Source organism: Brachyistius frenatus, unplaced genomic scaffold (genome assembly GCF_029030835.1).
Source record: "Brachyistius frenatus isolate BFR_SWC_R1_liver_20210118 unplaced genomic scaffold, ASM2903083v1 Contig_31, whole genome shotgun sequence".
Classification (NCBI taxonomy): Eukaryota; Metazoa; Chordata; class Actinopteri; family Embiotocidae; genus Brachyistius; species Brachyistius frenatus.
The window spans coordinates 305,054-332,928 of record NW_027210630.1 but is presented as its reverse complement, the minus strand read 5'-3'; the positions used below and the strand labels follow the sequence as shown (position 1 = coordinate 332,928).

At 41.5% G+C, this 27,875-nt stretch overlaps 3 protein-coding genes across 6 annotated transcripts; 1 reads left to right on the top strand and 2 right to left on the bottom strand.

The window, feature by feature from the left end:
* Positions 1 to 214: 214 nt before the first annotated feature.
* On the bottom strand, positions 215 to 7,496 carry slc7a4 (solute carrier family 7 member 4). The gene is made up of 5 exons (XM_069699687.1): positions 7,350 to 7,496; positions 4,982 to 6,045; positions 4,162 to 4,868; positions 3,890 to 3,998; positions 215 to 2,347 (listed from the first exon to the last, which is right to left on the bottom strand). The coding sequence occupies exons 2-5, from the start codon at positions 5,961 to 5,963 to the stop codon at positions 2,130 to 2,132; spliced, it is 2,016 nt and encodes a 671-aa protein (XP_069555788.1). The 5' UTR covers positions 5,964 to 6,045; positions 7,350 to 7,496; the 3' UTR covers positions 215 to 2,129.
* Positions 7,497 to 7,968: 472 nt separating this feature from the next.
* Positions 7,969 to 10,905, bottom strand: dgcr6 (DiGeorge syndrome critical region gene 6). The gene is made up of 6 exons (XM_069699689.1): positions 10,807 to 10,905; positions 10,558 to 10,663; positions 10,261 to 10,421; positions 9,363 to 9,463; positions 9,127 to 9,267; positions 7,969 to 8,965 (listed from the first exon to the last, which is right to left on the bottom strand). The coding sequence occupies exons 2-6, from the start codon at positions 10,659 to 10,661 to the stop codon at positions 8,888 to 8,890; spliced, it is 585 nt and encodes a 194-aa protein (XP_069555790.1). The 5' UTR covers positions 10,662 to 10,663; positions 10,807 to 10,905; the 3' UTR covers positions 7,969 to 8,887.
* A 423-nt stretch (positions 10,906 to 11,328) lies between these two features.
* LOC138621538 (rasGAP-activating-like protein 1) lies at positions 11,329 to 27,525 on the top strand. Of its 4 annotated transcripts, none has more exons than XM_069699685.1 (21): positions 11,329 to 11,596; positions 11,898 to 11,954; positions 13,496 to 13,609; positions 13,967 to 14,028; positions 15,120 to 15,249; positions 15,836 to 15,917; positions 16,109 to 16,249; positions 16,388 to 16,479; positions 17,216 to 17,243; positions 17,532 to 17,685; positions 19,198 to 19,262; positions 19,575 to 19,687; positions 20,367 to 20,559; positions 20,701 to 20,838; positions 21,858 to 22,002; positions 22,672 to 22,844; positions 23,853 to 23,990; positions 24,307 to 24,442; positions 25,085 to 25,205; positions 25,421 to 25,500; positions 25,711 to 27,525. In XM_069699685.1, the coding sequence occupies exons 1-21, from the start codon at positions 11,532 to 11,534 to the stop codon at positions 25,857 to 25,859; spliced, it is 2,376 nt and encodes a 791-aa protein (XP_069555786.1). In that variant the 5' UTR covers positions 11,329 to 11,531; the 3' UTR covers positions 25,860 to 27,525. The 4 variants fall into 4 exon arrangements, with proteins under 4 accessions (XP_069555786.1, XP_069555785.1, XP_069555784.1 ...); XM_069699684.1 differs by having other exon boundaries at positions 17,216 to 17,315; XM_069699683.1 differs by having other exon boundaries at positions 17,216 to 17,333.
* The last annotated feature ends 350 nt before the right edge of the window (positions 27,526 to 27,875 follow it).

The window sequence follows — 27,875 nt, the reverse complement described above, 5'->3', positions numbered from 1 at the left end:
GTGTTTATTTTATTTCATCATGTGTGTGTGCCGGTTCCTCGCCGAATTCATTTGTCATTCAGTTTAGTTTTCCTGGTTTTGTGAATATTTGCTGTATTCTTTTTTCTTATTCTCTGCTCTCGACTTAACACAAACCAGCCTCTTGTACACAAAGCTCCTCTGAGAATGATGAGTCTAAACTGTGTGGGATGTGAATGATACTCCACAATTTAGATTTTTGTAAATGCTGCTTCAAAACATTTATTTTTTTGTCTTTTGCATTTTACAGACATACACTATATAACAGAAAGATTTCAGATTTTGATGTGCATTACTATTCTGAAGTAAGAAAAAGAATTGGATCATTTATAACTGTGCTTCCTGGCACAAAAAAGACGGAAAAAGACGTGAGAGAACGTTGAGCTTAAAAAAGCACCACAGTATTAATATCTTTTACTGGCCCCGACATCAAAAGCATAACTGACACAGAATTACCAGACAATAGTTTGCAAACTGTGCAAAATTGTACAAAATTCTCTTGATCCCAACTCCTTTTTGAAACTATGCCAAAATGTCTCCTGCTGTATATTCTCTTCTATATTTTTGTGTTTTGGTTTAATAATTCAAAAGCATGAAATCCTGTATTAGAGTATTTATCTAACAGACAAATTAATGTAACAACTAAACCATTCAGACCGACTACTTTAAGCTTTGGAGATCAGTCTGAATTAATTACAATGTGTTTAAGGCCATTGGTTTCTTATGTAACACATGCAAAACAAAAACTGACATGAGTATAAACGGAATAAACATCATTTTAGGTACTTTTACATCTGTGATAAAAAATAAAGCCTCATTTCAGTTCATTTATAGACACAAGTGCAGACCGAGGGAATGTTATCTGTATAATATGAGAGTGTTCTCACATGTGTGGCTTTCTCTAATCTAGGTCAAACTGCAGACTGGCGACATGGACTGCTGCAAATCTGCTGGGATTACAGAGGCCTCAGAGAGACGATGTAGATCCAGTTTAACATAACCAATGTCTGCCTGCCTGTCTGCCAATATTTTTGTCTGAAGACTCCCATTCAGTAAGTTTGTGCTTGCACATCCATTTATATAATCATTTCTTAGGTAGTCTCAGGACATCAGTCATATGATCTCAATGACCACTGTGCTTTGGATATATAATCTCATGCCAACAAGACAGAAAGGGGAAAGGTCTGACGGTGCGTGGGAAAAAAGACTGCTCATGTGCAAGATCGGTGACACAAAAAAAGTAAAAGATCATGGGATGAGAGTTAGGAGATTAAGTGAATAAATTAAATGTTCAGCCAGTTAAAAAGTGAAAACAAATTGCTGAGGTACATGCAAAACATTTAACACAGATATAATGACACACAAAAATGAGAATGGCAAAAATACGGAAAAAGAAAGTATAAAATAAAATGATGATTAATAGAAAAATAAATACATATAGCTTCTTATAATATAGGATTAAATACTTTGACAGAACCCAATATAAGGGGGAGTCTATGATAACCAAAAGGAGGAGATGGACTACATGGATCCAAACTATTAAGGTCAGGAGTTTCTTCTTTGGATTTGGGGAGAAGAATCTGAGAAAAAGGCAAAAATGTAAACTGACAACTCTGTGCATTCCTCTACCTAACTTTAAAAAAAAAAAACATGCAACAAATGATATCTTTCAAAAAATGTGAGTGGTTAACTTCTTATCTAACAAAAAAACAAGTATATGTTGATTTTCCAGCTCCACCATATGTAACAAAGAAAGCACCGGAAACTGTGTAACCAAGAACCGTGTGGATTCTGACAAACTGGCAGAGTTGCAAAAAAAAAGCTGGTCTTAAAGGATATAACACAACTTTGATGATAGAAGTTTACAGGACAGTAATAAAGCTCTCTACTGTACATTTGAGTATTACAAGATATACAAATATGCTTCACAATAAGACAGAGAGAGTGCATCCCATCCTGTGGTGTGCATACACTTGCAGAACAACGAGTAAAGACTGTCACACGCTAAACGGAGTGAGATCAAGAGAGTATACTAGTAATAGTACAGCATATGAGTGGGAAACAAAAGATAATACCAGGCAGTTATAATGTTGACTAGGATTGGTCACACATCATCTCTTTCCTGCACACTCCTCGGCAGTTGAGGCAGCGGAGGCGCTGATGTGGTGCGCCGAGGGGTCCACCTGACCGTCGGGTTGGACAGACTGCACTGTCTCTACCAAGCTGCCGCTGGGTAGCACCACGTACCGGGCTGCCATGTCTTTGGGCTGCAGCTCACGAATTCCCTCCTTACTGTGCCAGATCCCATAGCCAAAGTACACAAAGAGACCTGAAAAGGAGACCGCAGGGAACACGTGTAGCAATAACTTAAATCATGATGACACTAAGTAGAAGAGTGATATAAAGATTTGTTTCATGTTAAATGGTCTTATTTTGGGAGGTCAAAATTATTTTTTTATGTTGTAAAAACCAATAAACATACCGTATAATTGCAGTGATATTACAATGTTCAAATTTACCTTTTTGTTAGACTTCGGGTGACAGGACTCGCTTACAAGCGTATAAATAACTTGACAACATTTGGAAGGTCAAGAGCCATACAGTTAGCTGGCTCTCTCCTGCACAGACTTCTGGTACAGATGGTCTGCCCCTGGAGCATACTCAGTATGCATTCATCTGTTCAACGCAGGAATGTCTCACCAGACACCAGATTTAAAAACTAAGTATATTGTGAAAAATAGAGAGATTTATCTCGCGGTGATATGCTTAATTAGCATTGTGTGAACTTTTTTGGTCAGGGCTTGAATGCAAGGATATTCATTAATATGCAAAAGCCCTGCTCTACTGATTTACATCAGCATGCAGACATGCTCATATTTACAACACCGACATGCTGATGTTAAGCAGGTTATAACGTTTACCATGTTCACAATTATAATTTAGCATGCTAACATTTGCTAACTAGCAGTACACATAAAGTACAACTAAAGCAGATGAGAATAACATTAGTTTTGCAGGTATTTAGCCACTAAAGTAATAGAATTTACAATTACAATTTTAAACATCTTAAGGGGAACATTCGTGTGGGGAAACAGAGTAACAAATGACAAACAATGGACCAATACAGCCACAATGCTGGCATGGTTAAAAAAAAATATCTCACAAGCCGTCACAAGATTATTTACTACAGTCGATGAAATCCATTGCTTTTGCCAATTTGCGTCGACTCTGCTGCAGTATTGATTATGACATTAACTCTAAGCTGAACAAAGAAGAAATCTTTTGCTTTTTTCATTATGGAAGGTAAGTGTCCATGTCAGTCTCCAGGGACTGAGAGCTTAGCCAAAGGCCCTGTCAAGTGTAATATTCCTCGAGTGTGCATCTTGTTAACTTGCAGCAATCTGACAGTGGTGTTTAAATGGTTTACTGGTCCAGAAAAGCCTTAAGCTAATGCAGATAATCATGTTTCTCCAGTGATCTCCCCTCACTAGCAGGGCTTTCACCTCTGTTTAACCATCACCTATCCCCAGAGGATTGCTGACCGAATGACAAACGTTTATGTGTCCTTAGCGTCCAAAGAATATTTGTTCAATCTGGTGAAGTGACACGTATGTGCATTATGTTCACTAGCAACAGAGGGCAGGTGTTTTATGACAGTGTATTCAAACTGCTTCGTGAGATAACGTTCACGTATCATGTATCAGTGGTAGACTGCAGTCCAGTTTCTATGTGGAGAGGAAGCTGTGTGCCCACTGCTCACTGTGTGAAATCCCTTTGGTCACCTTTTAAATTAGGCAATGCAGGAATATGTTTGATGAACCATGCAAAAGAGAAGGTTTTTTGGGTGCTACAAGTTCTGACGTCTGCTTACCTATGCCAATCCACACGGTGAATCGAATCCAGGTTAGAAGGCTGAGCTTCATCATGAGGAATACATTAATGAGGATACTGGCAGCTGGAGTCAATGGGACCAGAGGTACCTGTACAACAATAACACTTCAGTCATTCTCCAGTCACAATTAATGTCATTTTCAGGACAACAACTGGCATCAAGTAAATGTTTCCATTTAATCAAGATTCATTTAAATGTATGTTGGCTTCTGTCACTATATTACACGTTGAATAATAGCTGTAAAGGCTCACCTGAAATGTTTTGTGGTTTTTTTGTGGCTCATGAACCCATATGAGCGCCAGGCTGAGAAGGTAAGCTAAGCTAAAAATCACCACCAGCATTGTGAAGCTCCAGACCGGCAGCTGCAGTTGTTTATTTCCAAATTCCAGCACAGCACAGAGGGATGCCGAGCTCACTATCAGAGTCATCACACAGAAGGCCACCACCTCGCCCGGCTCACAGTCCCCCACCAGCTTGTCCAGGTACGGCTCCCACCAGGCCCTCAGCTGCCCCACCCCCCGCCGCTCTCCTGTCTTCTGCCTCTCCACCAGCTGGAGTTTGTCAGAGAAGGACTCATACTGCTTCAGCTCCTCATTGTCCTCAGTTATGGTCTGAGACTCTGAGGGGGCAGGGGAGGGCTCGGCGTTGGGGTTGGGAGATGTGGAAGCAGTTCCCTTGGAACTGGATTTATCAGGCTGGAAGCGTAGCACAATAATACTCGCTGCCACAAAGGTGTACGCCAGGAGAGTGCCAATGGACAAGAACTGGACCAAGGCCTCCAGGTCAAAGATCAGAGCCATGGTGGCCATGAGGATTCCAAATACCAAAATAGCATTGATGGGAACTTTGGTGATCGGATTGACCCTTGCAAAAATGGAGAAAAACAATCCATCCTCTGCCATGGCGTACACGATCCGAGGGAGGGAGAAGAGATTACAGAGGAGCACGGTGTTCATGGCTAGAAATGGGAACAGAGAGGACATTAGTCAATATACATCTGAGGTTTTAATACGTAAAAAACATATCAGCAGCCCTTAAAATTGCACTTCTTAGTTAAAGGCTGACACTCACCACAGATGGAACCTACTGCCACGACAACTCCAGCCCAACTGTACCCACGGCGGAAGAAAGCATCTGCAAGAGCTGAGTTGGGGTCCAGCGTATGCCAAGGTACCATCAGGGTGAGCACTGTGGAGACCAGGATGTAGGCTGTTGCTGCCAGTACAAGGGAGATAGCAGTGGCAATAGGAACGGCCTTCTGTGGATTCTTTGCCTCCTCACTTGAGGAAGCGATCACATCAAAACCCACAAATGCATAGAAGCACGTGGCTGAGCCTGCCAGTATTCCAGACATCCCATACGGTGCAAAGCCTCCTTGTTCCTGGCTCCAATTGGCTGGTTCCGCCAGCATAAAGCCAAAGACCAGGATGAAAACAATGACGCCCATACTAACGATGGAGAAGATGTGGTTGAGGTAAGAGGACACTTGAACTCCAAAGGAAATGAAGAATGAGGCCACGACTAGAATTCCTGCAGCAAGTAGGTCAGGATAATGGGCAAGGAAGGGTACGTTCCACTGCATGATGTGTGTCTCTGTGTAGTTCTGGATAGCGTGGTTAAAAATCGAGTCCAGATAGCCACTCCAGGCACGTGCCACAGCAGCACCACCAATCATGTTCTCCAGAATCACATTCCAGCCAATGAGAAAGGCCCAGATCTCTCCCACAGAGACGTAGGTAAACATGTAGGCAGATCCTGTTTTGGGAATGCGTGCCCCAAACTCTGCATAACAAAAGGCAGCCAATAAAGAAGCAATACCTGCGAAAAGGAAGGATATGATGACAGCAGGACCGGCCGTGTCTTTAGCCACCGTTCCTGTCAGGACGTAGAGCCCAGAGCCCACCATGCCACCAACACCCATCAGAGTCAGGTCCAGGGTGGAGAGGCAGCGTTTCAGTGACGTTGCCATCATGTCATCGTCTAGTGTCTTGAGTCGGTTCAGTTTCTGACAAAGGCGCACAGCTGGTGCGCAGCCTCTCGGACAGGTTGCCATAGTTACAGAGTTAGACAGGCCAGCTGGACAGGTTGGTGTTGTATTAATCACACTGGATCCATTACTTGCCTATGAAGATGACCTGCAGAGACAGAGCACAGTATTGACAAAGGCATACATCAGAAAAGGGAAAATCTACCGCAGCTGCTGCATTCAGGGTGTCCTTGTTCGGTCTGCTGATTGGCACAAAATGTTTGATACAGAGCTGCTCGACTCATACTGTAGGTTTATGTGGTAGAATATGTTTATATTGTATCGCTTATTAAACCACAGAACTGTCTTTCAAACTTTGTCTCAAAACCAAAGAATAATTATCTCTTCATCCTAATCTGTGTAATGAAAAAAAATCAAGAGGGACACAAAATATTTGATGTTTACATTTAACAATATTTTAATTTACACACCATGGCTTATTTAATCATTCAATATTGGAGATTTATAGGGTCTTGGTCCCTATTAAAGTATGATTTTATTAACAGTAACACAACGAGCGATCGTGAAGTTGAAAACTTGATAATTTCCTTCTCTTAGGCAAACTTAAAATTCAAAGGTTCTGCCATAATAACCTTGATTTATGTACAACATTTGATCACCTATCTGTAGTCTCTAATAACAAAAAAATCTTTAAAAACATCTCGTGTTGAGAAATATTATGGACATCAGAATCAGATAATGTACATTTGTATGCGTACTTGTATACTAGTTGGTATACATGTACCCCCCCCCCCAAAAAAAAGTCAGTTTCTGTATTTTTGGACTTTTATGTCTGTACATTTTCGTTAATATTTGTGTTTTTGCGGTCAAACCATAGAGCCAATGAATGACACTGCCCTAAACACTCAATCCACGTCATCTACAAGCCACCGCTTAAGTGCAAAATAAATACAGTCAACTACAGAAGCTGATTACTTCCATTTGTTTGTTATATTCAGTGTTCTCATCAGTAACAGACTTCCCAGTGTTCATCCTGCTGGTCCGGGCAGTGCAACATCCGATTCCTGGCCTCGATAGGCATATGGCGACAACAGGATGCCTCCATGATAATTACGTAACGCTTTATTCCCCTCTAGAAATAAGACCGCTGTCATAAACTACACTACTCGTTTGCATTTCACATTCAAACGATCATGTCCACGACCACATAAGAGAAATAAGAATATACGAGAGGAGTAAGCGTCGTTTTAAATGCCAAATTAATAATTTATAATAAAATGGAAACGAAGGCAAAGAGACGATCGTTAGTGCAGCAGACTAAAACCTCTATCCCGGAGGGAAAAACTGAATCGCACTCTTCATTCGTGAGTTAGGTGGGATCATTTGATCTTTTTGAAAGCACAAAAGGAAAGACGTCAGTAACAACATTATGAATTCACGAATTCAATTTACCGTCGTTATTGTTCAGGGTCTGTCATCTGTGCTGCGGCTCCGGTGCCGTGAGAAGTTACCGGGATGTATCGTCTGGTGATGGAGCAGAAGGTGCGCCGAGGAATAAAAGGCAACATGCACTGCCTGGACTGCTTCTTAAAGGTACAGGCACCTTCCTGAACACTCCTGCTGGAAGGGCTTCCCCACTGCGCCCCACCCATATTATAGCACAACAGGAGATAAAGCCGGAGGACGGTGGGGGTTGGGGTTTGCAGAACCTGACTAAATGTCCTCTGAATAAACGAGGACAGGTAAACAGCTAACAGGATCAAGTGCCAACCTGGAATGACGTGTCTCCAGTGACAAAAAACAAAGGCAAGAATACTTGATCACGTTTCATTTTTAAAACAAGGGGCGCCAATTAAAACCCTGCCAGGAGACCCAAGGAGCCATGTATGATGTATGGAGGCACAATGCAGCCAGGACTAAGTGAACATGTTGCCTTTAATCAGTGGCAGTGTCAAGAACAAAGATGTAAATCCTGCTGTACAATGTGGATGACAGTATGGAGGACTTCAATTTCATGTGTTAGGCTTATCAAATGAAGAAAACAAATCAAACGAGAGCCCGTAGATTCTGTTCAGGTGCAGATTTATTTATGTATTCTTTTTTTTTTGGTATCCAGTCAAGCATTAACAGGTGAAAGTTCAAACTGTCTGTATCTGTGTCTCTAATGAACTTGTTTACTGTTGCTTTTTTTTATTTTTTTTTATAAATGTCCGACAACAAATATTAATTAACCCTGTCATTTAAAAAAAAATATGGTTAGCTCAACATGTCAACCTCTAATTTATACAAAATAAAGTAGCGATAGTATCAAAAATATGAAGGTCGGAAATGTTTCACAATAATACACAAATAAAGTCTGTTCAAAACAGAGCCAGAACACTGGAACGGACACGCTTCACCTCGTGTTCCTATTTTACATATTTTAAGTTAATACCCAGCTATATAAAATAAATAATAGATTTTTCTACAACATAGCTTCACCACTGCAGACGGCACTATGTGGAAAGTTTTCAGTACACTATTTCTGCTCAGAATTTGGTCTGTTTGAACATAAATACAAGTAAACATAAGTACAACTTTCCTTGTTTTGGTGCCAACTGCTCCTATGAGTCTTTAGAGGCTGTTAGGAGACCATCTCACTGCCAGAGTCCTAACATTAAAACCAGATAAAGCATCTCTGTTCATGTCTTTGTGTCCCTAAACACAACATGTCTTTAAAGGATTTGCAACAAAACAAGCTTTCTTATTTCCCAACATGTGACATGGCATTTAAGTTGTCAGTGCTCTCCTCTGGGACTTGAGCACCAGCTTCCTTCCACAGGTTTAGGACGCCGGTGAATATCCCACTCAGAACAACATGTTCAATGCTTTCTGAACTTGTTGCTTCTTAGAGATTGCAGTGTTACATGTTGACGCACACTGAATGTTACAATTACTGAAATGTGAGCGTATGCTCTTTTGTTTTCGATCGGGCCTCTTTATTATCTTTCTCATAGTATTCCAAATTGTGAGTCCTTCTGCTGAAGCTTAAGGATCAGTTCAAGCAAGTTCATCTGCATTGTCAGCTCCTGAAAGACAGTCATCGAAGAGTCATTAGTTGGGACATACATCGCCATCTGCTGGACATATGTCTCCATCTCAAAGTGCATGTTTTCTCTGCTATACTTTCATTATTTGAGGCGTTAGTATGCATTTTAACCACAGTGGGTAGACAGGTGTGGACATTCACCTGTGGATTAGTGGTGATATAAAACCCGGGCACTCCTGCTTTCTCCAGGGTGTTCTGCTGGTCTATAACTTTTTGATCCATTTCCACTACAATCTTCTTATCCATCATTCTTTGTTCATCTCGCACACGAATTTCCAGAGCCTGAAACACAACACTCAAGTGTTAGTCAACCAAAAAGCATATGGAAGTACCATATTCCTTTCGGTAATCAGAGGTACTATGAATTCGATGCTTACCTCCAGCTCTGCTTGCTGGTTTGACTTGAGAAGCGCAAGGTTGTGAGACTTGCACGACTGCAGACCATCTTTGTGTTTTCGTACAAGATCTTGTTTGAGTGCTGCACATAAAAGGAAGCAGTCAAGCATCGCACTGCCATTTTCAAATTCTAACCTTAAACTGAAGGCCTGTTTGAAGAATGTTTAATACTTGATGTAGTTATGGGTGTGAGGGGATTGCTTTCCTTACAGAGCAGTCATACAGATTACAGATGTCCATGGAAGTGCCCGCAGCCTGTATGGCTTAGTATACTGTATGCATGTCTGCAGCTGATTTTTATCAGGATCAAACTGTAGTAACGTTCAGAATTCATCATAATCTTTCAGCAGTAAGGAGTAAGTTCATTTCAAAGTCTGAAATCGCATTTTATGGGTTGTGTTAACCCTTTACAGGTGTTTCAGATGGTAAAAAGGGCATACATAATCTTTCAGTGTCAAAGTGGACACGGCAATCATGTTGTATTTTAAAGCTTGAAGGCCTATTGCCGCTTGAACATATTTCAAATGGTAAAAAGAACTGTGTTGGTTATAATCTAGGGCACCGAGCAGGGGAAAAAAGTGCATAGTCAGAGTGTTAATCTTAAATATAACCCATGTGTAAATCATGTGAACAACAGTCTAGTTGCCAACAAGGACATTAGACATAAACAGCGGAAACAAAAATATTTCCTATAATCATGTAAAATGCTAGTTTCACAAAGACATCCTTTTGTTACAACATAAAGTGAGGTGCATTTGCACATTATGGCTGATAATAACAGCAGCTATTGACAATCACTTTGTGGGGATGCTTCTCGGGAAGAGGCCCGATTAGTTACTGTATGTTTTCTGTATGTTTTCTGTGAGGCAGAGCACAGACCTTGGTGTTCACAGTGCAGCTTTTGCCTTTGGTTGTACAGATTTTTCTCCGTCAGATGCTGAATATCCAGGAGGCCCTGCACAATCTCATAAACCGTCCCGTCTATGAGTGCGAGCGCCAGGTCGCTCAGGGTGTTGTAAGACAGGCGCTGCTGGAAGGAGCTGACCACGGAGAAGAACAACGCAAACCAAAACAAACATTTTCATCATCAGGACGAAGCTGAGCATCACCCCCGCACGTAAAGCTAGAAATGACATCTTTAACCAGTTCTCCCGAGTTGCGTGAAGGTAACAATACCTTGGTAAACCTTTGACTAAGGTTTGCAGTTCCGACAACAGGTAGTAATGTCTTTCTTGTTGTTTTGTTGAATCACCGGCAATAAGTCCGGGATAACCCTCCATCTCTGTCAAGAGATGAGAACAGAGCAGGAAGTCTTGTCAACACATCCAGCTTGCTAAAAAAAAGAAGAAAAAAGAAGCAGCCGGTGCGGTTAACTTAACTATTTTATAGTTGAAGGTTTTCAGAAACACGATATTAGAGACTTGCCTGTATCTTATGATATTTGTGCATGAACAAAACACAGTTAAAGATACTGAAAAAAAAAGAAGAGACATTTAGCTTCCATTCATGCTAACTCGGACCCCAAGTTGTTGGCCGTCAAGGTGCCTGTCTGTAATCGCGCGTGAAGTAGCTGAATATGATCGCCAGATGGCGCATTGAGTCAAAGAAGAGACGCTCCTGAGAGGACCATATATATATATATATATATATATATATATATATATATATATATATATATATATATAGGCATGACCATCCGGTTTCTTTTTTTTTTTTTTTTTTTCTCAATTATCGTGACATCGTATCTCAAACATGCAATAACGTCAATTACAAACGAGTCGTGATCTATGTCATTTTTGAAAAAAAAAATAAATAATAATAATATCCAGTGCTTTTGTACATGCAGTTTATTTGACCTTGTCTCTTTCAGGATGGACAATTCTGATGGTTGCCGGTCCTTTGGGCAGTTTAAAAAGAAGATCTATAAGGTTTACGTCGCTCACTGTGACCTGCAGCGTTTAACCGGCTCGGCTGACCGGACTGCATGCGCGCCTGTGTCGCGCGCCACTGGTGGGCTGTGCTCTGTCACGAGCTGCTGAAGGTGTCATGAAACCAAGAAAACTCACTTGCGGAGGTCTGGAAGAGCACTATTTATAAGAGCTCGTATGGGAACATAGGAGAAATTGGATTAATAGCGCACTCGACTAAAAATGGCCAAAAACACCTCTCTTTATTTTCGAATTGTCGAGGGCAGGAACCTCCCGGCCAAAGACGTGTAAGTAATTTCTCATGTGTGTCATGTGCTCAAGTCTTTTCTTTCATGAATAAGCTGTATCCAGACTCACCATTGTTTAATAGCCACTTATCAAGTTAGATGAGAAAAAAAAAAAAAAAAAAGCCCAGCCTATTATGCCAATTTATTTGAAGGAGTTGAGATAGTCAGCTCTATTTACTGAAACTGACATTGGCATGATTGAAGACATTTAAACAACAACAAAAAATTGATTCAACTTACTCTCAGGAAAGTTGTACTATGCTATGTATCATTCTGTCCTATTTTTTCTTGTCATCTTAAGATCCGGAACGAGTGATCCATACTGCATTGTAAAAGTTGACAATGAAGTTGTGGCCAGGTGAGTGCTCTCTGATTACGTATCGTGTTTATTTAGAGTATCAGTCTTTATATATTTGTATCAGTCATCTAATTCTGTGCAATTCTGGTTAACAATGTGCAGAATCTAATTCTGCACGTTAACCAGGGTGTGGTGTGTGTGTGTGTGTGTGTGTGTGTGATCAGTGTGGTGGTGCCCACAACGTGGCCCCTCCATCCCAGAGAACCTGATACTGGTCTGGCCTTTAAAACACCCGCAGGTAACCATGGAGAGGGCGCATCAATTATTGCAGGGAGAGCCCGGTGTAAGCAAGGAGAATGCTGGGAGCTGGGAGCAGAATACACCGCTTCAGAGGGGCTTTCAGTTTGAGTGCAAAAGTACAGATTATTTCATCCTCCAATTTATTTAAATAAACCATTTTATTTTTTATTTTTTTTTTTATGGCAGCTCTAGTGAGCGGTGTGTTGTTTGGACAGCAACCCAAATTTCCTCAGAAAAAAAAACAGTTTGTTGTGGACAATGAGGAGAACGTGGGGTGAACTCCGTGGTTATTATTCCATCTGGCATGCTGAGGGAACACAGCCCAATGATTCACTGTAGACACTCACACTAATTATGTTGTACTTGTAGTGTTACTGGCCAACTGACTCCTCGAGTGTGATGTTCATGGACGATGAGGCTGGTCGATTGTGGTGGGAGATAATGGGTACCGTACTCTTAGAAACAGAAGGGTTTATTTACGGCACAGCGCAAGGGCACTCTTTGAAATCTTTCCATCCTGTTGACAGTATGATTTATAATTGGTGTTTTTAACAAAACATTGTTCAAAAGTTGATTTTCTTTAAAGAATATAAACCCGTTTTTCTATGAAATCTTTGTTATTTGGATGTTTCCATGCAAATGGGTCCTGCAGGAATTTGCCTTGACAAAACAAAATGCAAAATTTAAAAATGTATTTCTTAAATCAGGAAGATAACCATAACAGAGCATGGATTGGACCAGCAATTCACTGCCAACTTTCAGTACTTGCCATTTTTTGATACATGGTGTTACGGAGAGATTTCAATTAATATAAACGAATTATGAAGGCTTGACACGCAGAATAAAATCCTTTTAGACCTCATCAGAACCCTGAAGAGCTCTTACAAAATGATATATCCTGAAAGCTTACTGATTCAGAGTTGGAACTTGCTATGATTTCTGAAGCAGCACATTTTAACTGAGAGTAGTGCGCCATGACATTTTTATCAGATGACCCTTTAAAATGAAATAAAGCCTGTTTGCGACCCCTCCTGTCAGACGTAGCAAATACAGCATGGAACATAAAAAACATATTTTGTGAGGCAGACCCGCAATTTCTCTTCTTTCCTATGTTGTTAATCATTTTGTGATCTGTCAGAGGAGAAGCATGTGATCTGTTGTCAGGTATTGGGTAAGCAGCACATTTAAAATGATATCTGACCCCTTGCCATTATGCTATTGGTTTCTTCTGTGTCACCCAATCATGTCATACATTTCTGCGTAACGTCTGCTTAGCAAGCACGTTAAACTTTTCTTTTCAGGACTGCCACAGTGTGGAAGAACCTCAACCCTTTCTGGGGTGAAGAGTACACGTTGCACCTCCCGATGGGATTCCATTCGCTGTCGTTTCATGTCATGGACGAGGACACGATTGGGTAACGCTGTCATCCAGAGCTGTCTCAAAATGATTCCATATTCAACCATTACTCTTAACTGACATTGCTCTGCAGTTGATTTATAGTCCTCGGTATTTGCTTAAGTTGGCTCATGAACGGAGTTATTTGGGTTTAAACCTCGTGCACAGCTTAAATGCTTTGGAAAAAAGAAAAAAAACAACTCCAAGCTTTGAATAAACAAACATCATCAGGCAGATGGTCGCCCAGATTGAGTGATTAAAGGTTTTTTTCTTCTCTTCCCATGACCACCACTCCACTCATCATGTCACTCAACAACTTCGATCGTAGCCTCAATAGCTTCTATCTGATTATCTTTGTTTTTGTGTTTTTGCACAGGCACGACGATGTTATTGGAAAGATTTCTCTGAGCAAAGAAGCCATTGGATCTCAAGCAAAAGGTACAACTGAGCAAATCAGCACTAATTTATAACTGGACGAGTGCATGAACCAGAGCTCAGAGGTTAAACACACCAGTTCCCGTGATGGAGTCAAAAGTCAGAGAGGCTGAGGAGACGTGCCTGTTTTTAGTCTGGGAATGTTTCTTAGTGCTCTCTCGCACATTGAATTTGGTTTCCTCCCATTTCTTAATCACTTTTTTGAGCGTCATTGATGGATTTGTTATCATCCCGGCGCTCGTCTGAATAAACGCCGGGATTCGGGAGCCTTTTGTAGAATGTAGGAGGTGAATCATTCCCTGTCTTTTACCTCAGCGTTAACTGCAGTACGTTCTCTGCTGTCTTGGCCAGAAATTTGGCATTTGAAACATGATATGTCGTGATGATGCTGTGGCTTTAATAAATGACTAGAAGTGTTGGCGTATGTTTGCTCCATACCGATGCCTCCACCTGGCATGGCCTTCACACCTGTGATTCATTGCTACAAGGTGGCACTGAGTCAGTTACTCCCTCAGTGTGGCCTTGAGGTTGCACCTTTTCTTATGTTTGATAGTCATAAAACAAAAAAATTACAGTATCTCATAATTTACATGGTATTCAGACTCTCAAAGACGGCATTGAAGGCTTTTTGACTGCATGCCTTCACCTTGCATTATAATTATAGATATTTTTGCATAAAGAATGCCAAAATGTATTAAATAAAAAATATCCACCAAAATATCCTAAACTTTCAGATGATGTCTTCAAATTGCATGTTTTCCTGTGTGACACACCTCAGATCCTAGAAATACTACATTACTTTGCAATTCCTAACAACTAAAAAGCTAAAGTGAGGGCATATTCTGCATTCTTTGCATGAAAAATAACTTCAAATAATTATTTGATTATGAAAATAGTTGCAGATTAACACGTTTTCTTATTCAGCTCTCCATCAAGTTTAAACCAATCGTATTTGGATATTAGCACGGAGATTATTTGCTGATTCATCGACAGACAGAATATGATTTGCGTCCCTGGTTGTTGTGTCTGTTATTCGTTCTCTGTGTTTCATGCTTTAGAGAATAATGTCTCTCCGTGTGCTGTGGTGTGGTCAGGGCTCGATAGCTGGCTGAACCTGACAAGGGTGGACCCCGATGAAGAAGTCCAGGGGGAGATCCATCTGAGTCTGGAGCTACTGAAGGACACAGAGAAGATCGTCCTGCGTTGTCAAGTCATTGAAGCCAGGTAAAAGGAAATCTGGCTGAGAATATGTGAGGTTAAATTACCTCACTGACAGACAGCAATGGACAACGGTGGTCCAAACATAAGCAGGCTCGTGAGCAGAAGGGCAGATAGACTACAAAGGCATAATTGCAAATAGTAGATCTGTCATATTATCATTTTATATGTACTGTAGTTAACCTTCTGTAGCTGAGCTCCTTGTAGACGAGACCGGGAAAACCATCAGTGTTTCTGAGCTGAAATCTTATCTCCATCACCCCGCAGGCCTCTTCACTCCCCACTGAGTCACACTGCCACCATCACACCACTCACTGCCCCATCTGTGTGTCCCAGGCTGCAATCTCTCCTTCTCAGGCAGGGCACTAATGAACATGTCAATCAGCGCTCGACACTGTTATTCAAACATGCTCAGATGAATGTGAATTAAGTTTGAAAGAATAAGGTTAAGTGGGGAAGTAGTGGTTTGCCTTTCTTTCCTTGCTGTTGCCGCACTAACTAATTTAATTTGCAGAGCAGGAAATGGGAGTTTGTCAAAACACTTTGGTGTATTGATCATTTCTTTTGTCTTTTGGCCTGGTGATACCCACAGAGACTTGGCTCCAAGAGACATTTCTGGCACCTCTGATCCCTTTGCAAGAGTTATTTTCAACAACCACAGCGCGGAGACCTCGGTGAGCTCTGTGTGCATGCATGCACGGTATATTTAGGTTGCACTGGACCCTGAAGTACATGTTCTTCCATTCTTTAAAAGTCATTTCATTTCATATCACTGTACACAGCCGAAGTGAGGAGAAGTGTAATAGGAAGGACTTTAATATGAAGGAAGAAGGATTTATTAAGATTTCTTGACGCTGGGTTTTAGATTATCAAGAAGACACGTTTTCCTCACTGGGGAGAGACCTTAGAGCTGGAGTTGGATCCAGTGGAGCTGAGTGAGGAGGGGACTGTTACTGTGGAGGTCTGGGACTGGGACATGGTGGGCAAGAATGACTTTCTAGGAAAGGTGAGGATGCCACAGTTATTAAATATGTTTCATATTCATGACTGCTTTAGAAAAAAAGTAATCTGTTAGTACAGTATTGTACTGTATAGTTTTGCGCTCATCTGAAATTGTATCCCTGTTTGTTCTCTCTTTCCACAGGTGGAAATCCCTTTTGCTTGTTTGCAGAAGACACCTCTGTATGAGGGCTGGTTTCGTTTGCTGCCCTTGGGAAATGATGAGGTTGATGCTGGGTGAGGATTATGGCTGTGTTTGTTCGTGCAATGGGGCGACTGGGTGTGTTTGTATACCTGAGATGCATTTTGCTTTTGGAAATAGTAGTACAGTACCAATCACTGTCTTTTTTTTTTTGTTTAAATGTGCTCAGCGAAAGTATTTGCTCTCCTCCGAGCTCCCTTTCGTGCGTTTAAATAAACATTCGCAGGTGTACAGCCAGGTCTGTGACAGCATCTGCTCCGTGAGATTATTTTAGAACAAAAAGGTCAGAGTGAGCCGCAAAAGGACAGTGTCAAAGTAAAGTGAATCTCTGAGGCTCATTAGCGAATGACTCACAGTTTAAAGGGTTTTTATAGACACAAGCACACTGAGCATACATTTGTTGGAGACCTACTTACAGTATACTACAGTTAAAAAAAAAAAAAAGAGAAAAAGTGTCATTGCAGAATGTATTTTGGGGGCACTGACAGCTTTCCTTACCATGAGAAAATTTCATTTCACTACTGGCAGAATAGACAAGCTTTGATTTGCTATCAGCAGTGATTCTCCTTACTGTATCATTGAATTTTTGACAGCTAATTTAAAAGTTAATATATGTCTCATCACTCCACAAAAATATTGTGATTTCTGTGATTTCTTTTTTTTTTTTTTGTCCGTTTCTGAGATATTTTTAAAAGAGCCTCACTTAAAAGATCAAGGTGTGCAGAAAACTCCCACTTCCTGAGATGCTATGTTCTTGTCCTTTGTCTGCAGTGGAAAGCTGGGAGCGCTGCGTCTGAAGGTGCGTCTGGTGGAGGATCGGATCTTGCCGTCCATATACTATCAGCCACTCATTGACCTTCTGGTCGAGTCGGTAATCTCCCCTACAGAGGTCAGCATCTCAGGTTGTCCTCGGTGCTGATTCTCATTTGTTCACGAGCATCGCGTCAAGAGACTGCAGCATGCGTTACTTTCCCCTCTCCATGGTGTTTTTCCTTGACCTGATCCACACTCATCTCGACTCCACTTTCTTCTTTTATCCACTGACACGCAAATACTTTGCCGGTGACCTGAGTTCTCCTCTCTCCAGGTGGAGGATAGCAGTGCTCTGACCATGCTGGAGGACGTGACCACAGTCGAGAGCAGGCAGGATGTGGCAATGACTCTGGTGAAGATCTACCTGGGACAAGGCCTGGTGGTGCCCTTCCTTGATTACCTGAACACCCGGGAGGTCAACCACACCAGTAAGATTAAAGGAAACACAGCTCTAGGATATTAGTGTCTGTCTGAGCCATTGTGAAGTGTCTTTTAGAAACTAGGATATGCAGACATTTTTTATTGTATATATTGTAGCTTGTAGTTCAGATAACCTACTCATAATTTAACAGTATTTATGATGTATTCTCATATTCTCATACATATTGAAGCCCTACTATGATTGCATAATGCACAATGTGCGTAAGGTCTGATTTTATCTCTGTTAGTCAATATTTGTGTTAGTCAGAGTTTGGGACATGCCAGTTGGCCGTTATTGCTCCACTCTCCTGAGACCCTCTGAGGGTTGCGGCTGTTTAACTCTGAATTGACATTAAGGACTCTGAATGCCACAGTTACGGTCTGTGTGGAGGCAGTAAAAGCCTACAAACACTATATTTACTACCCCGATGCCAATTATTTACTCACCCAACACTCGTTTCATGGCTTCTCTGTGGTCAGGATTAGTCATGTTTTTGCCTCCGCACTGTATCCCCGTGATAATTCACACTGCTGTGGTCTTTGGGTTCGGTTGGTATAGTTCGAGATAATAAGCACAGTGCCCAAGTTTCCATAGCAACTCCACATGATCTCAAACAGTAACTGCTTGATCAGGATCAGCAGCCAGACATTAAGGTTTGGGCTCGGGGGGTGAGGCGAGGAACATGTACTGTACACCCACCGGGCTGCAATGAAAACCATAGAGCCAAACATTTTACCTGGCAACTCAGCCCCCGTCACCATGCATATTTTAGTACCACCACTTTGATGGATTTATGTTGACGTTGCAGCAAGGTCAGTCTGGCCTCAGTAGTGACACTGAGCTATTTGTTTCTCCAGAAGATCAATTCTTGGCCGATAAACATGTGTCAAACAGAATAGAAAGCTTGCATATCCAAGAAAAGTGTTCACAGGAAAAGGCTGAACCAGGGGCAGGAAGAGACAAAAGCTCCACACCCTGTCGGAATAGGTTCCCTTTTAATGTTTCAATCTTGATAAGGGTCTGTGTGAAAGTTCATTGTATTGATTGGGAGTGATTAATGCAGTGGTGGGTTGTTTTTCCCGGTTTCTGGCCTCAGACATATCTCAAAGAAAAAGTGCATTTTCGGCAAAACAGTAGAGAGATGCAACAAAATGAGCCATGAATTGTTGTGGTTTATGGTGAGCTACTTAATTCTTTTTTTTATTTTTATTTTTTAAATTATTCCTTTTATTTAAAATTATATGAAAAAAGATGACTAACAATAGTAAATGTACAATCTTACAATCTTAATCTATAGTAAATAAAACCCTTCAACTTTTTTTTCTTTGAAACACATGAAGAAAAACTTCAGTTTATTTGAAATAAAAAGATGAGAAGAACCTGATGGTGAGCAGAGAGACAGCGATAGGAGAGAGATCATGACCTTGTTTCTCTAAAGTCTAGGCAGCTGGATCAGTATTATCACTGTATTGTATATTTTGTATTTTAATACAAAATTTCTTCTCTGTTTTGCTTGTAGCTGATCCAAACACTTTATTTCGCTCCAACTCACTTGCCTCCAAGGCCATGGAACAGTTCATGAAGGTGGGCTATTGTATCTGTTGTTTTACTTTTCTACTTGTAAGTTATTGATTTTTCTGTCTCTACTTTGAGAGAAAGCTAATATTTTTCTATTCATTTTTTTTTTATAACCTTTTGTTCAGTCTTTGCTGTTTTCTTCCCAAACATTCTACATTTCTTTTAAATGTGTTCGTCATATGTGTTATGGTCCCTTGCTGCTTTTTACTGTGCCTCTTTTACTCTCGGTACTATGCAGCGCTACGTATTTCTGAAGCAATCCCAGTAGTATAGCTGTAAATGAGGTGTCTTCAATATCTGGTATTGTTTTACTGTCAGGCTGTGGGCATGTTGTATCTGCATGAGGTGTTGAAGCCCATCATCAACCGCATCTTTGATGAGAAGAAGTACATTGAACTGGACCCGTGTAAGATCGACCTGAACCGCACAAGGTAAAACTGTCGCATCACAATACCACAATCATTTTCTGACCTAACAACAGTCCAGGTCTGTTTCACAGGTCCTACAAATGACAAGTGGGGATTGTGGTTTGTAGGTTTATGTGTGCAATTCACAGATTAGAATGGTCAAATGAAAAATCTGCCAGCGCAGACGCCCCACTTCCTTCACACTTCACCCCTGAGAGAAAGACATCAATGTGAGAAATTGAAAAAAAAAAAAGGAATGTAAAAAGGGGGAAGGCTGTTGCTTGGCAACTGCCATGAGCCCCCTGAGATGTCTATCTCTGACATGGACAGAGATCCGGGATCTAACATCCTCTGCCTCTGCGGTGGATCTGCCTGCCATCATCTTATTTGTTGTCTCCACTCCCCCGTCTATATATCTCTTCGGACATTTTCAGTACAGTGTGATCATCTGTCCAATCTGTGGAACAGCATGCTCTCACATGTAATGACATAATCAGGCACATGGATCTATTGTGTTATAGGAGTCATTGTAAATAAGAGCGTCGATTAGACTTTATTTTAATTAGTGTTCTGGAATAAAGATGATATTTACATAATTTAGACAAATCTATAAACAAAACAGCTGGTTGTTGGATTGTATTTACTCTGTAGACCACTGACGCAGGGATTCAGTCGTTTACAAGATCTTTCTTTGTCTCTGAAGACGGATTTCATTTAAGGGGGCTGTGTCGGAGGCAGAGGTGCGAGACAGCAGTGTGGAGATGCTGCAGAGCTACTTAACCAGCATCATTGAATCGATCGTGGGCTCCGTCGATCAGTGTCCTCCGGTCATGAGAGTGGCCTTCAAGCAGCTGCACAAGAGAGTAGAGGAGCAATTCACTGAGCCTGAGAATGAGGTCAGTCTGGCGCAAAACACAGCGAGAAGAAGCTGGAAAAAAATACTAATCATGCATTTGTAGGTCGTATGATTTGAACTGCAGCTATTACCCTGTGGGAGACTGACCTTCACTTTGTGGAACTCACCTTAATGTCGACAGGATGTGAAATACCTGGCCATCAGTGGATTCTTCTTCCTGCGTTTTTTCGCTCCTGCAATCCTCACGCCTAAACTGTTCCAGCTGAGAGACCAGCACGCTGACACGCGTACAAGCAGAACGCTTTTACTACTGGCCAAGGTATGATTCAAAACACACACATACACATGGACCCTGCTGTTAATAATTTATTCATGTCCAGATATCGCACTTAAGCGGAGAAAAAAAACAACAGGTAGATTAGAGGCAACATGCTGTCTGCCAGCAGTGAGCAATTTCATGTTCTGGGAGTAAAAATAAATGTGAACAGGCAACAGTGCTTTTGTATGCAGGTAAAGCACTGTGCTGCTCCCTGCTTTTCCCCCTTGTTAGGTATTTATGTAATGCTGTTAATTCCTTTCAATATAAAGTATCAGTCATTGTTTCCAATATTTTCCTTAAAAAATGGTGTTTCCTTTCTCAAATACACTGTGTCAGCATCCCAGGGAAATCCAAGACAAGCAAATTCATGACAACTCTAGATCATACACAACACATCAACTGCAGAGTATTTAGTGTTTTTTTTGTGCCATTGTTTTCCATAAAACAATACCTCCTCACATTATGCCTTGGTTTAACGGGAAATAGATCAAATTGCAACAGAAATACACCGGTGAAAAATCACTTCCTTGTGACCAGCAGGAAACGCAGGTTGTAACAGAGAGTTAACCAGGCTATTGGATGGAAGTGACCCCTAAGTGTCTCTTAGATAAACACCCTCTGGATATCATTAAAAACAGGGTTCACATGTTGGAGGGAAAGTAAAAACGCGTTCCTCACCCACATGTGGCTTCGGTGGTTGCTGTCCATGGTGCTGAACTGCTGTTGCCATGGGCCCTAGACACAGACATGGAACGGGCTATTTTTACCGCTGTGTGTGCTGCGGACTAGACTGCGGTTCAAAGCCGAGCATCAGAGAGGGGTGTAGAGAGGGACTTCCTCCTCGCCCTAGGCCAGGTGTGGGCCGGACAAAGGGCCTCACAGCATGCTTGGCCTCAGGGAGCCTTTTGATCTTCGACTTTGAGATATGCAGACACTCACTGAGTTCTGTCAGTCACTGCAGATTTGATGTGATGAAGATGTAAAGGTTGAGTGGATGTTGTGTCTTTATGGCTCACCAGGCACTACAAAGTGTCGGCAACTTGGGCCTTCAGCTGGGCCACGGAAAGGAGCAGTGGATGACGCCTCTTCATCCCATCATCCTCCGCAGTGTGGCCTCCGTCAAGGACTTCCTGGACAAGTTGATTGACATAGATCATGACATCGGTAAGTCAGAGAACACCGAACGCGCCGCTAAAGTGGTGATCAAAAGCAAAGTCAAGAGGTCGTGCTGTTGAGCTAATCAGCCGCAGGCCAACTGCCAGCGTAGCAGCTCCCAGCTGATATCAGGATTAAGTGAAACAACACTGAAGCCTCGTGGTGAAATATTCATAACTAGCTGGAGGTTTTGAAAAGAGATGACACGGTTAATAAGCTGGCGGGGAGCTGGAGTGAGAAGCCGCAGGCGCTCGTACACACCACACCGGTTATCCAACAATGCTTTCTTACTGTCATGTGTCAGTGAGGCTGTTGTTGTGAAACATCTTCTTCTCTGACATATCATGTTTCAGCCTCCTTCAACACTTCACACCCACTCTTTTCTCTTAAAGGCCAGTTTGACATTTAATGCTCTTCAGGTGGATTTGTTGGACAGAAGTGGATGCTTATTATTCCTCTTTGAAGCTGTCCTTCGTGTGGCGATGCAAGAAGGAGACTGAGGCGCCATCAATTACAGAGAGCTAAAAATAGAGATATTTACTGCAGTTAAACTATTGAATGTATGTTTGTTTACTGACACAGCACCACCTTGTGTCTGACTGGATGAATATCTCATTACGTATGCATTTCAAATAGAGTGTTTTCTTCAAATTCCCTGTTTTCCTCTTCTCCCTGCAGTGTCCGAAGTGCCTCAGAGAGCTGTGTTCATGCCTTCAGTCACAGTCAAAGAGGGATACCTCCACAAACACAAGGCAGAGGGACCCCAACTGCTCTCCCGCTTTGCCTTCAAGAAACGCTACTTCTGGTTGACTAGTGAGACATTTTCTTATGCCAAGACTCCTGATTGGCAGGTTGGTACCAAACCAGTAGGCTAGAGTTTTGTATTCCACCCGCATGTGTCATATGTCTACTTTACTAGCCATTCTGGCTACCACCCATTGTGTCATGTTTTTTTTTTTTTTTTAATTAATTTTTTTTTTTTAGCCTTTCACTTGAGAGTGTTAATTATTCTGTTTTCTACTGTGACGTCTGGATTAGACAATAATAATATGAATAGTAATGTCTGGCAGATAAATCCTTATCTATTCTCTTTGTTTCACAAAACATATGAGTAAAGTTTGAATCAAAGTCACATGAAAGTGAATCATCCATCATTGGAAGCTGATATGCCTTCTTGTGATGAATTAGTTACCGTGGGTCCCCTTTGAAGGACGCTCGTCGACTTAGCTTATACAAAGAGGAAGCATTTTAGTCATCCCCAGCCTGCTTTAATGTATTTGTGATGTTGTGAGAACATCATTAGTGTTATTACCATGTGGAGCCCAACCTTGTGATAATGATCCCCTCTCATGTACTTACCAGAAGACTGTGAGAGAGACGGCGACGGAGAGGGGAGCAGCCCAATCTAGACCACGAAAAAAAGCTCCCTCTTTGAGCCAGTTTCTGCTTTGTGTGACTGGAATAAAGGCGAGGGTTAATTGAAGGCTGTGGATATTCATGCTAACATTGCAAATCAGACTGCAGACAATGTCCTGGCCCCTTTCCTCCATGTTGGAGCACTCCAGTCTCAGTGAGGCGAGCTTCCATTGGAAGTGGCTGATTTACACTTTAAAGTAGCCTTTGCTGCCACGCTGATCTCATCTTCACTTCCTCCTCGTCTCGCACGGGTTCTTGTAGCTTAAAAAGTGCAAAATATTTCCATATAAGAAACCGCCTCGTTAATTTGCTCTGTGATCAAATGTCACCTTTACTTCACTTAAACCTTCGTGTTCACTGCCCAAGGCAAAAAAGTGTGACACGTCATTACCCGCATGTGCGTGATTGTGTTAATTGGCGTTGTTGTGGCTGAATTGTTGCAGGTGCGCTCTTCAATCCCCATTCAGTGTGTGTGTGCCGTGGAGAGGGTGGATGAAAATGCCTTTCAGCAGCAGAATGTAATGCAGGTCATCACCCAGGACAACGACGGACAGCTGCACACCATGTACATCCAGTGCAAGGTGCGTTGGCACCGACACCAACCCAGTCACCAACAAAGTGCATGATCTTTTTCAAGTTTGTCACAAAGCATGATTTCTTTCTTTGATAACAATTAACACCAAAAAAAAAAAAAAAAGTAGTGATGACAAGTGTAATTTTTTTGAGAAAAAGTTTTATTTTTCATATAATTGATACGAATTCCCTTTATCTGACCCTTAGTTTCACTATAGATGTGGAGAATTACTTTGCACAAAGGCTTATTATCTGTCCACTAAACTCAGTGTTTGTGTTGTTGTTGTTGTTGTTGTTGTTGTTGTTGTTTTTTGGTCTAAATAGAACGTGAATGAGCTGAACCAGTGGCTGTCTGCGATCAGGAAAGTCAGCATCTACAATGAGCGCATGCTGCCCTCTTTCCACCCGGGGGCTCATCGCAGCGGCAAGTGGACCTGCTGCCTGCAGGCGGACCGCACTGGTAATCCTGCTCTTGTGACTTCTAATACTGACGACTCAGGATGTGGCATGACTATCTCTTTTTATTGCACCGCTTATGAGCACAGATGACGAATCTTGCTCAGATTTACAATTATAGATGAATTACACCCAAGACCCCAGATTGTCAGGAATTAAATGCATCCCAGAGTATAAGTAGTATTTGTCCATTAACATGCATGCTTAGGCTATGATATGACAGCTTTTTGCTTCGCTCCTGGTTGACTTCTTAAAGAGCAAATGAGTTCTTGGCAAATCCATATTTAATAACTAAACCCTCAATTTGTAGCTGCCATGTTTTTGTTGCTTCAGTGGAGAACGAGCTCTGAGAATCATAATGTGATTTTCTCTGACCAATTACATTCAGCCACTGCCTGAAAGCTGAAAGTGATTAAATTCCTTGTGTGGACTTTAACAGTCGCGAGCATCAGTTTATCGGTTATTGTCTATATCACACAAGTTCCCCGCAGGTTAAACCTTCAATGCCAGATTTTGGGGTTTGATTGCTGCCATCATGTACACACTTGTAGTTTGAGATCTTCATCAAATAGTCAAACTGAAGGATATATTATGGTGTGAGGTTAAATTGTAGAGCACCACTGCTAAATAAAAGGCTTTGTCTCAGTTACAGGATGCAGTAGAACCCACTCAGCTGTGACTCTGGGCGACTGGAGTGACCCGCTGGATCCCGACGTTGAGACTCAGATGATATACAAGCAGCTTGTCCAGGGCAAAGACAAACTCAGGTCAGTTGTACGTCAGCATCCTCAGCCTGGATGCACTTCATTCACTGGACACTAGAGGTCTATGTTGCAACACAGGAATGTACTGCACTGCTGTTTAACTGCTTCTTGATGCTTCTTGATAATACAGTGAGTCAAATATTTAAACCCTACAAAAAGACCAAGCAGCTCTCTGACAAAGCAGTGATTATTTGACATAATTCTGATTCATTCTGCAGGAAAAAATATCTGGAGATGCCAGACGCTGATCAGACGTCAAGCAATAAAGAAAAGAAGATCAATTCTGACGTTCACCCAGGTGAACACTAAACTCTGACATGGAAGAAGTATTTTTATTGCCGTGTGTGCCCTTCAGTTATTATCTTGGATATATAACAGTTGTCTGCCAGTGTTCTCACTAATGGTCCATCTGAACAGGAAATAATATATCAAGGTTGCACGTGGGTATGATGTGGAAATTCTTAAAACGGAAGAGCCGTAAATTAATCTTTACATTTCTGTGTTGTAGATGGCGCCGAGTGTAATGTTCAGCTAATGAAGCCAGGTCAGGGCATCGCTGCTCGGCTGCTGGTGGTGATGGAGGATCTGGAGCAGGCTCACGCCACCTTCCAGTGCAGAGAAAAAGAGGACGCCCCCAGTGTCATTCTGAATCCATAAACCACGCATAGACTGGGATCTATTAATGCCTGAAGGGGCAGGGAGGTTGGGGGTGGGAGGGCAGCATCTTACACCAACACGAGGGAGCATCAACTATCCGCTCTCTGGATCGTCAGGGAGGGAAAAAGTGGCCACACGGTGCAACCTCTTTCAGCCTTTTAGTAAATTCCTTGCTGGCTGTAAAGAGCAGAGGGAATTCTGCCACTTTTAATCTTTTTGTATTCTCCGAGTGCCACCGACAACAGCGCCGCGGAGAGATTATGATACTTAACGATAAAGTAGGTTGGGGGTGGGGGTGGGGAGACTTTAAGGCATGATCTGACTTGATATTTTTTATGTAGATAACTAGCAATCTGTTGCATGGCCTGCATACCCTTGTTGTGAAATGTGAAAAGAAGCTTTTATATTTTCAGATACTGTACAGGACCTCGGTCACACATTTTTATGCAAAAAAAAAGAAGAAGCTTGTTGTCGTGTAATCTACAGTACCTGAATGTACAGTGTTTTGATATTGCTATTATCAACGTTTTGTATTTTTATTGAGGCAATGTAATACCATTGCAGCAATGTAGCAGTGATATTAACATTACAGGTTTATTCCACCATGAGTTTAGGGAATGGTGGTCAACATGCCACAGTTTAACGCTGCCTGTACAGTGAGCAAAATTCATATTATTTTAAATGTTGCTTTGTTCCCTTTATACAATTTTTTTTGCTTTTGTTTGGTGCTATTGGCCAGTCAACTTAAATGTTTGGTTCTAATGTAATTTGCATATTTAAAATGTCCTAACACTCGATATAGCCATTCCTGAAGTCATATGGGTAATATTTACCTTTCAGTAATTTAATTTCCACACATACAAAGAATTTATCTTAAGTACAATGAAGACAGTAGAAGTAACAATCATGTGAGATCTGATAAGTTTACATCTTCTTAAGGTTTAGGTGCCACTACATTTGGCTCACAAAGTGTCAGGATGTTTCAGATGCCAAATTTGCTTTTATAATAAAAAAAATTAAAAAAAGTTGAATTTTAATGGATTGAAATTCGTCATTTAGTTTTCTCTAGGTATCATTGAGACACACAAACATGTTGTAAAACCATTTCCCATCGAGCTAGTCGTGTTCGCTGTCTGTTCCTTAAACAGAGTAGGTCAGTGATCGTAATGGGGATCAGATCTGTGAGCAGGCCACCCCTGCCTCTGGAGCCGTTTCAATTTGATTCTGGTAGAGCTACGTGGAGTAAATACTCCTCCTGCCTTAGGTTTAACACTACGTACACATGCCAGACATGACAATTATTACCCTACATTGATGCAAATATTACAAGTGTTTTGATATTTCCAGCTTTTCAAAATATGTCTTATTGATTTGCCACTAAAGTCTTTTCGAAACAAGAGTAAATAGTTGGTGAACTTTATGTCCCCTGAATGAGGGCTCTAGTTATGAAAAGAAAAACACACTGCCTGTACCTTATTTTGCAAATTCACCATAAAGGTTCGTTCCAAGTGGATTGTTACTGTGAACACGAATGTATGATTCAATAAACTCATAACTTAGCTAACAAGTCTGATGTTAAATTTGTGCCCAGAAAAACAAATCTGACCTTTTTCCCTCCTTGTTAACTTGGGTTGAATTAAATGTAGAAATTATTGATATTATGTAATTTGCTGTCTCTGTCCTTTTGTCTCCTGGTTTGTATTAAAGTGGAAGGTCTGACTCAGCGCAGCCAATGACATTAATTCATTTGTGGCTTTACAGGAGATGTCACATCATGTCTGATAGATCCCAGAGCAGGCTCACAGCGTCATGGTTACCACACCACCCATTCGTTTGAAAGACGAATTTAAACAAACCACCAAAACCACCGACTTCACGACCCAACAAGAGTCAGAATCTAACTTTAAATTATGTCTCACAAACAATGTGTTCAGCCACTTCACCTCCAGGCCTTATTTAAATGCTAATGAGAGCAGACCTACCTGCAGTGATGCAGCAGTCTCACTGCCAGGACTC

What these genes read in the sequence shown, in the direction of transcription:
- slc7a4 (XM_069699687.1), bottom strand. Translation starts at nt 5,963, where the DNA reads ATGGCAACCTGTCCGAGAGGCTGCGCACCAGCTGTGCGCCTTTGTCAG. An exon ending in GGCAGTAGGTTCCATCTGTG is followed by an intron (nt 4,869 to 4,981) that starts GTGAGTGTCAGC and finishes TCCCATTTCTAG; the next exon opens with CCATGAACACCGTGCTCCTC. An exon ending in CACCGTGTGGATTGGCATAG is followed by an intron (nt 2,348 to 3,889) that starts GTAAGCAGACGT and finishes TCTCCTTTTCAG; the next exon opens with GTCTCTTTGTGTACTTTGGC.
- dgcr6 (XM_069699689.1), bottom strand. Translation starts at nt 10,661, where the DNA reads ATGGAGGGTTATCCCGGACTTATTGCCGGTGATTCAACAAAACAACAA. An exon ending in ACCAGCAAGCAGAGCTGGAG is followed by an intron (nt 9,268 to 9,362) that starts GTAAGCATCGAA and finishes GTTGTGTTTCAG; the next exon opens with GCTCTGGAAATTCGTGTGCG. An exon ending in ATATCACCACTAATCCACAG is followed by an intron (nt 8,966 to 9,126) that starts GTGAATGTCCAC and finishes ACTGTCTTTCAG; the next exon opens with GAGCTGACAATGCAGATGAA.
- LOC138621538 (XM_069699683.1), top strand. Translation starts at nt 11,532, where the DNA reads ATGGCCAAAAACACCTCTCTTTATTTTCGAATTGTCGAGGGCAGGAAC. An exon ending in CCGGGAGGTCAACCACACCA is followed by an intron (nt 17,686 to 19,197) that starts GTAAGATTAAAG and finishes TTTTGCTTGTAG; the next exon opens with CTGATCCAAACACTTTATTT. An exon ending in ATCGACCTGAACCGCACAAG is followed by an intron (nt 19,688 to 20,366) that starts GTAAAACTGTCG and finishes TTGTCTCTGAAG; the next exon opens with ACGGATTTCATTTAAGGGGG.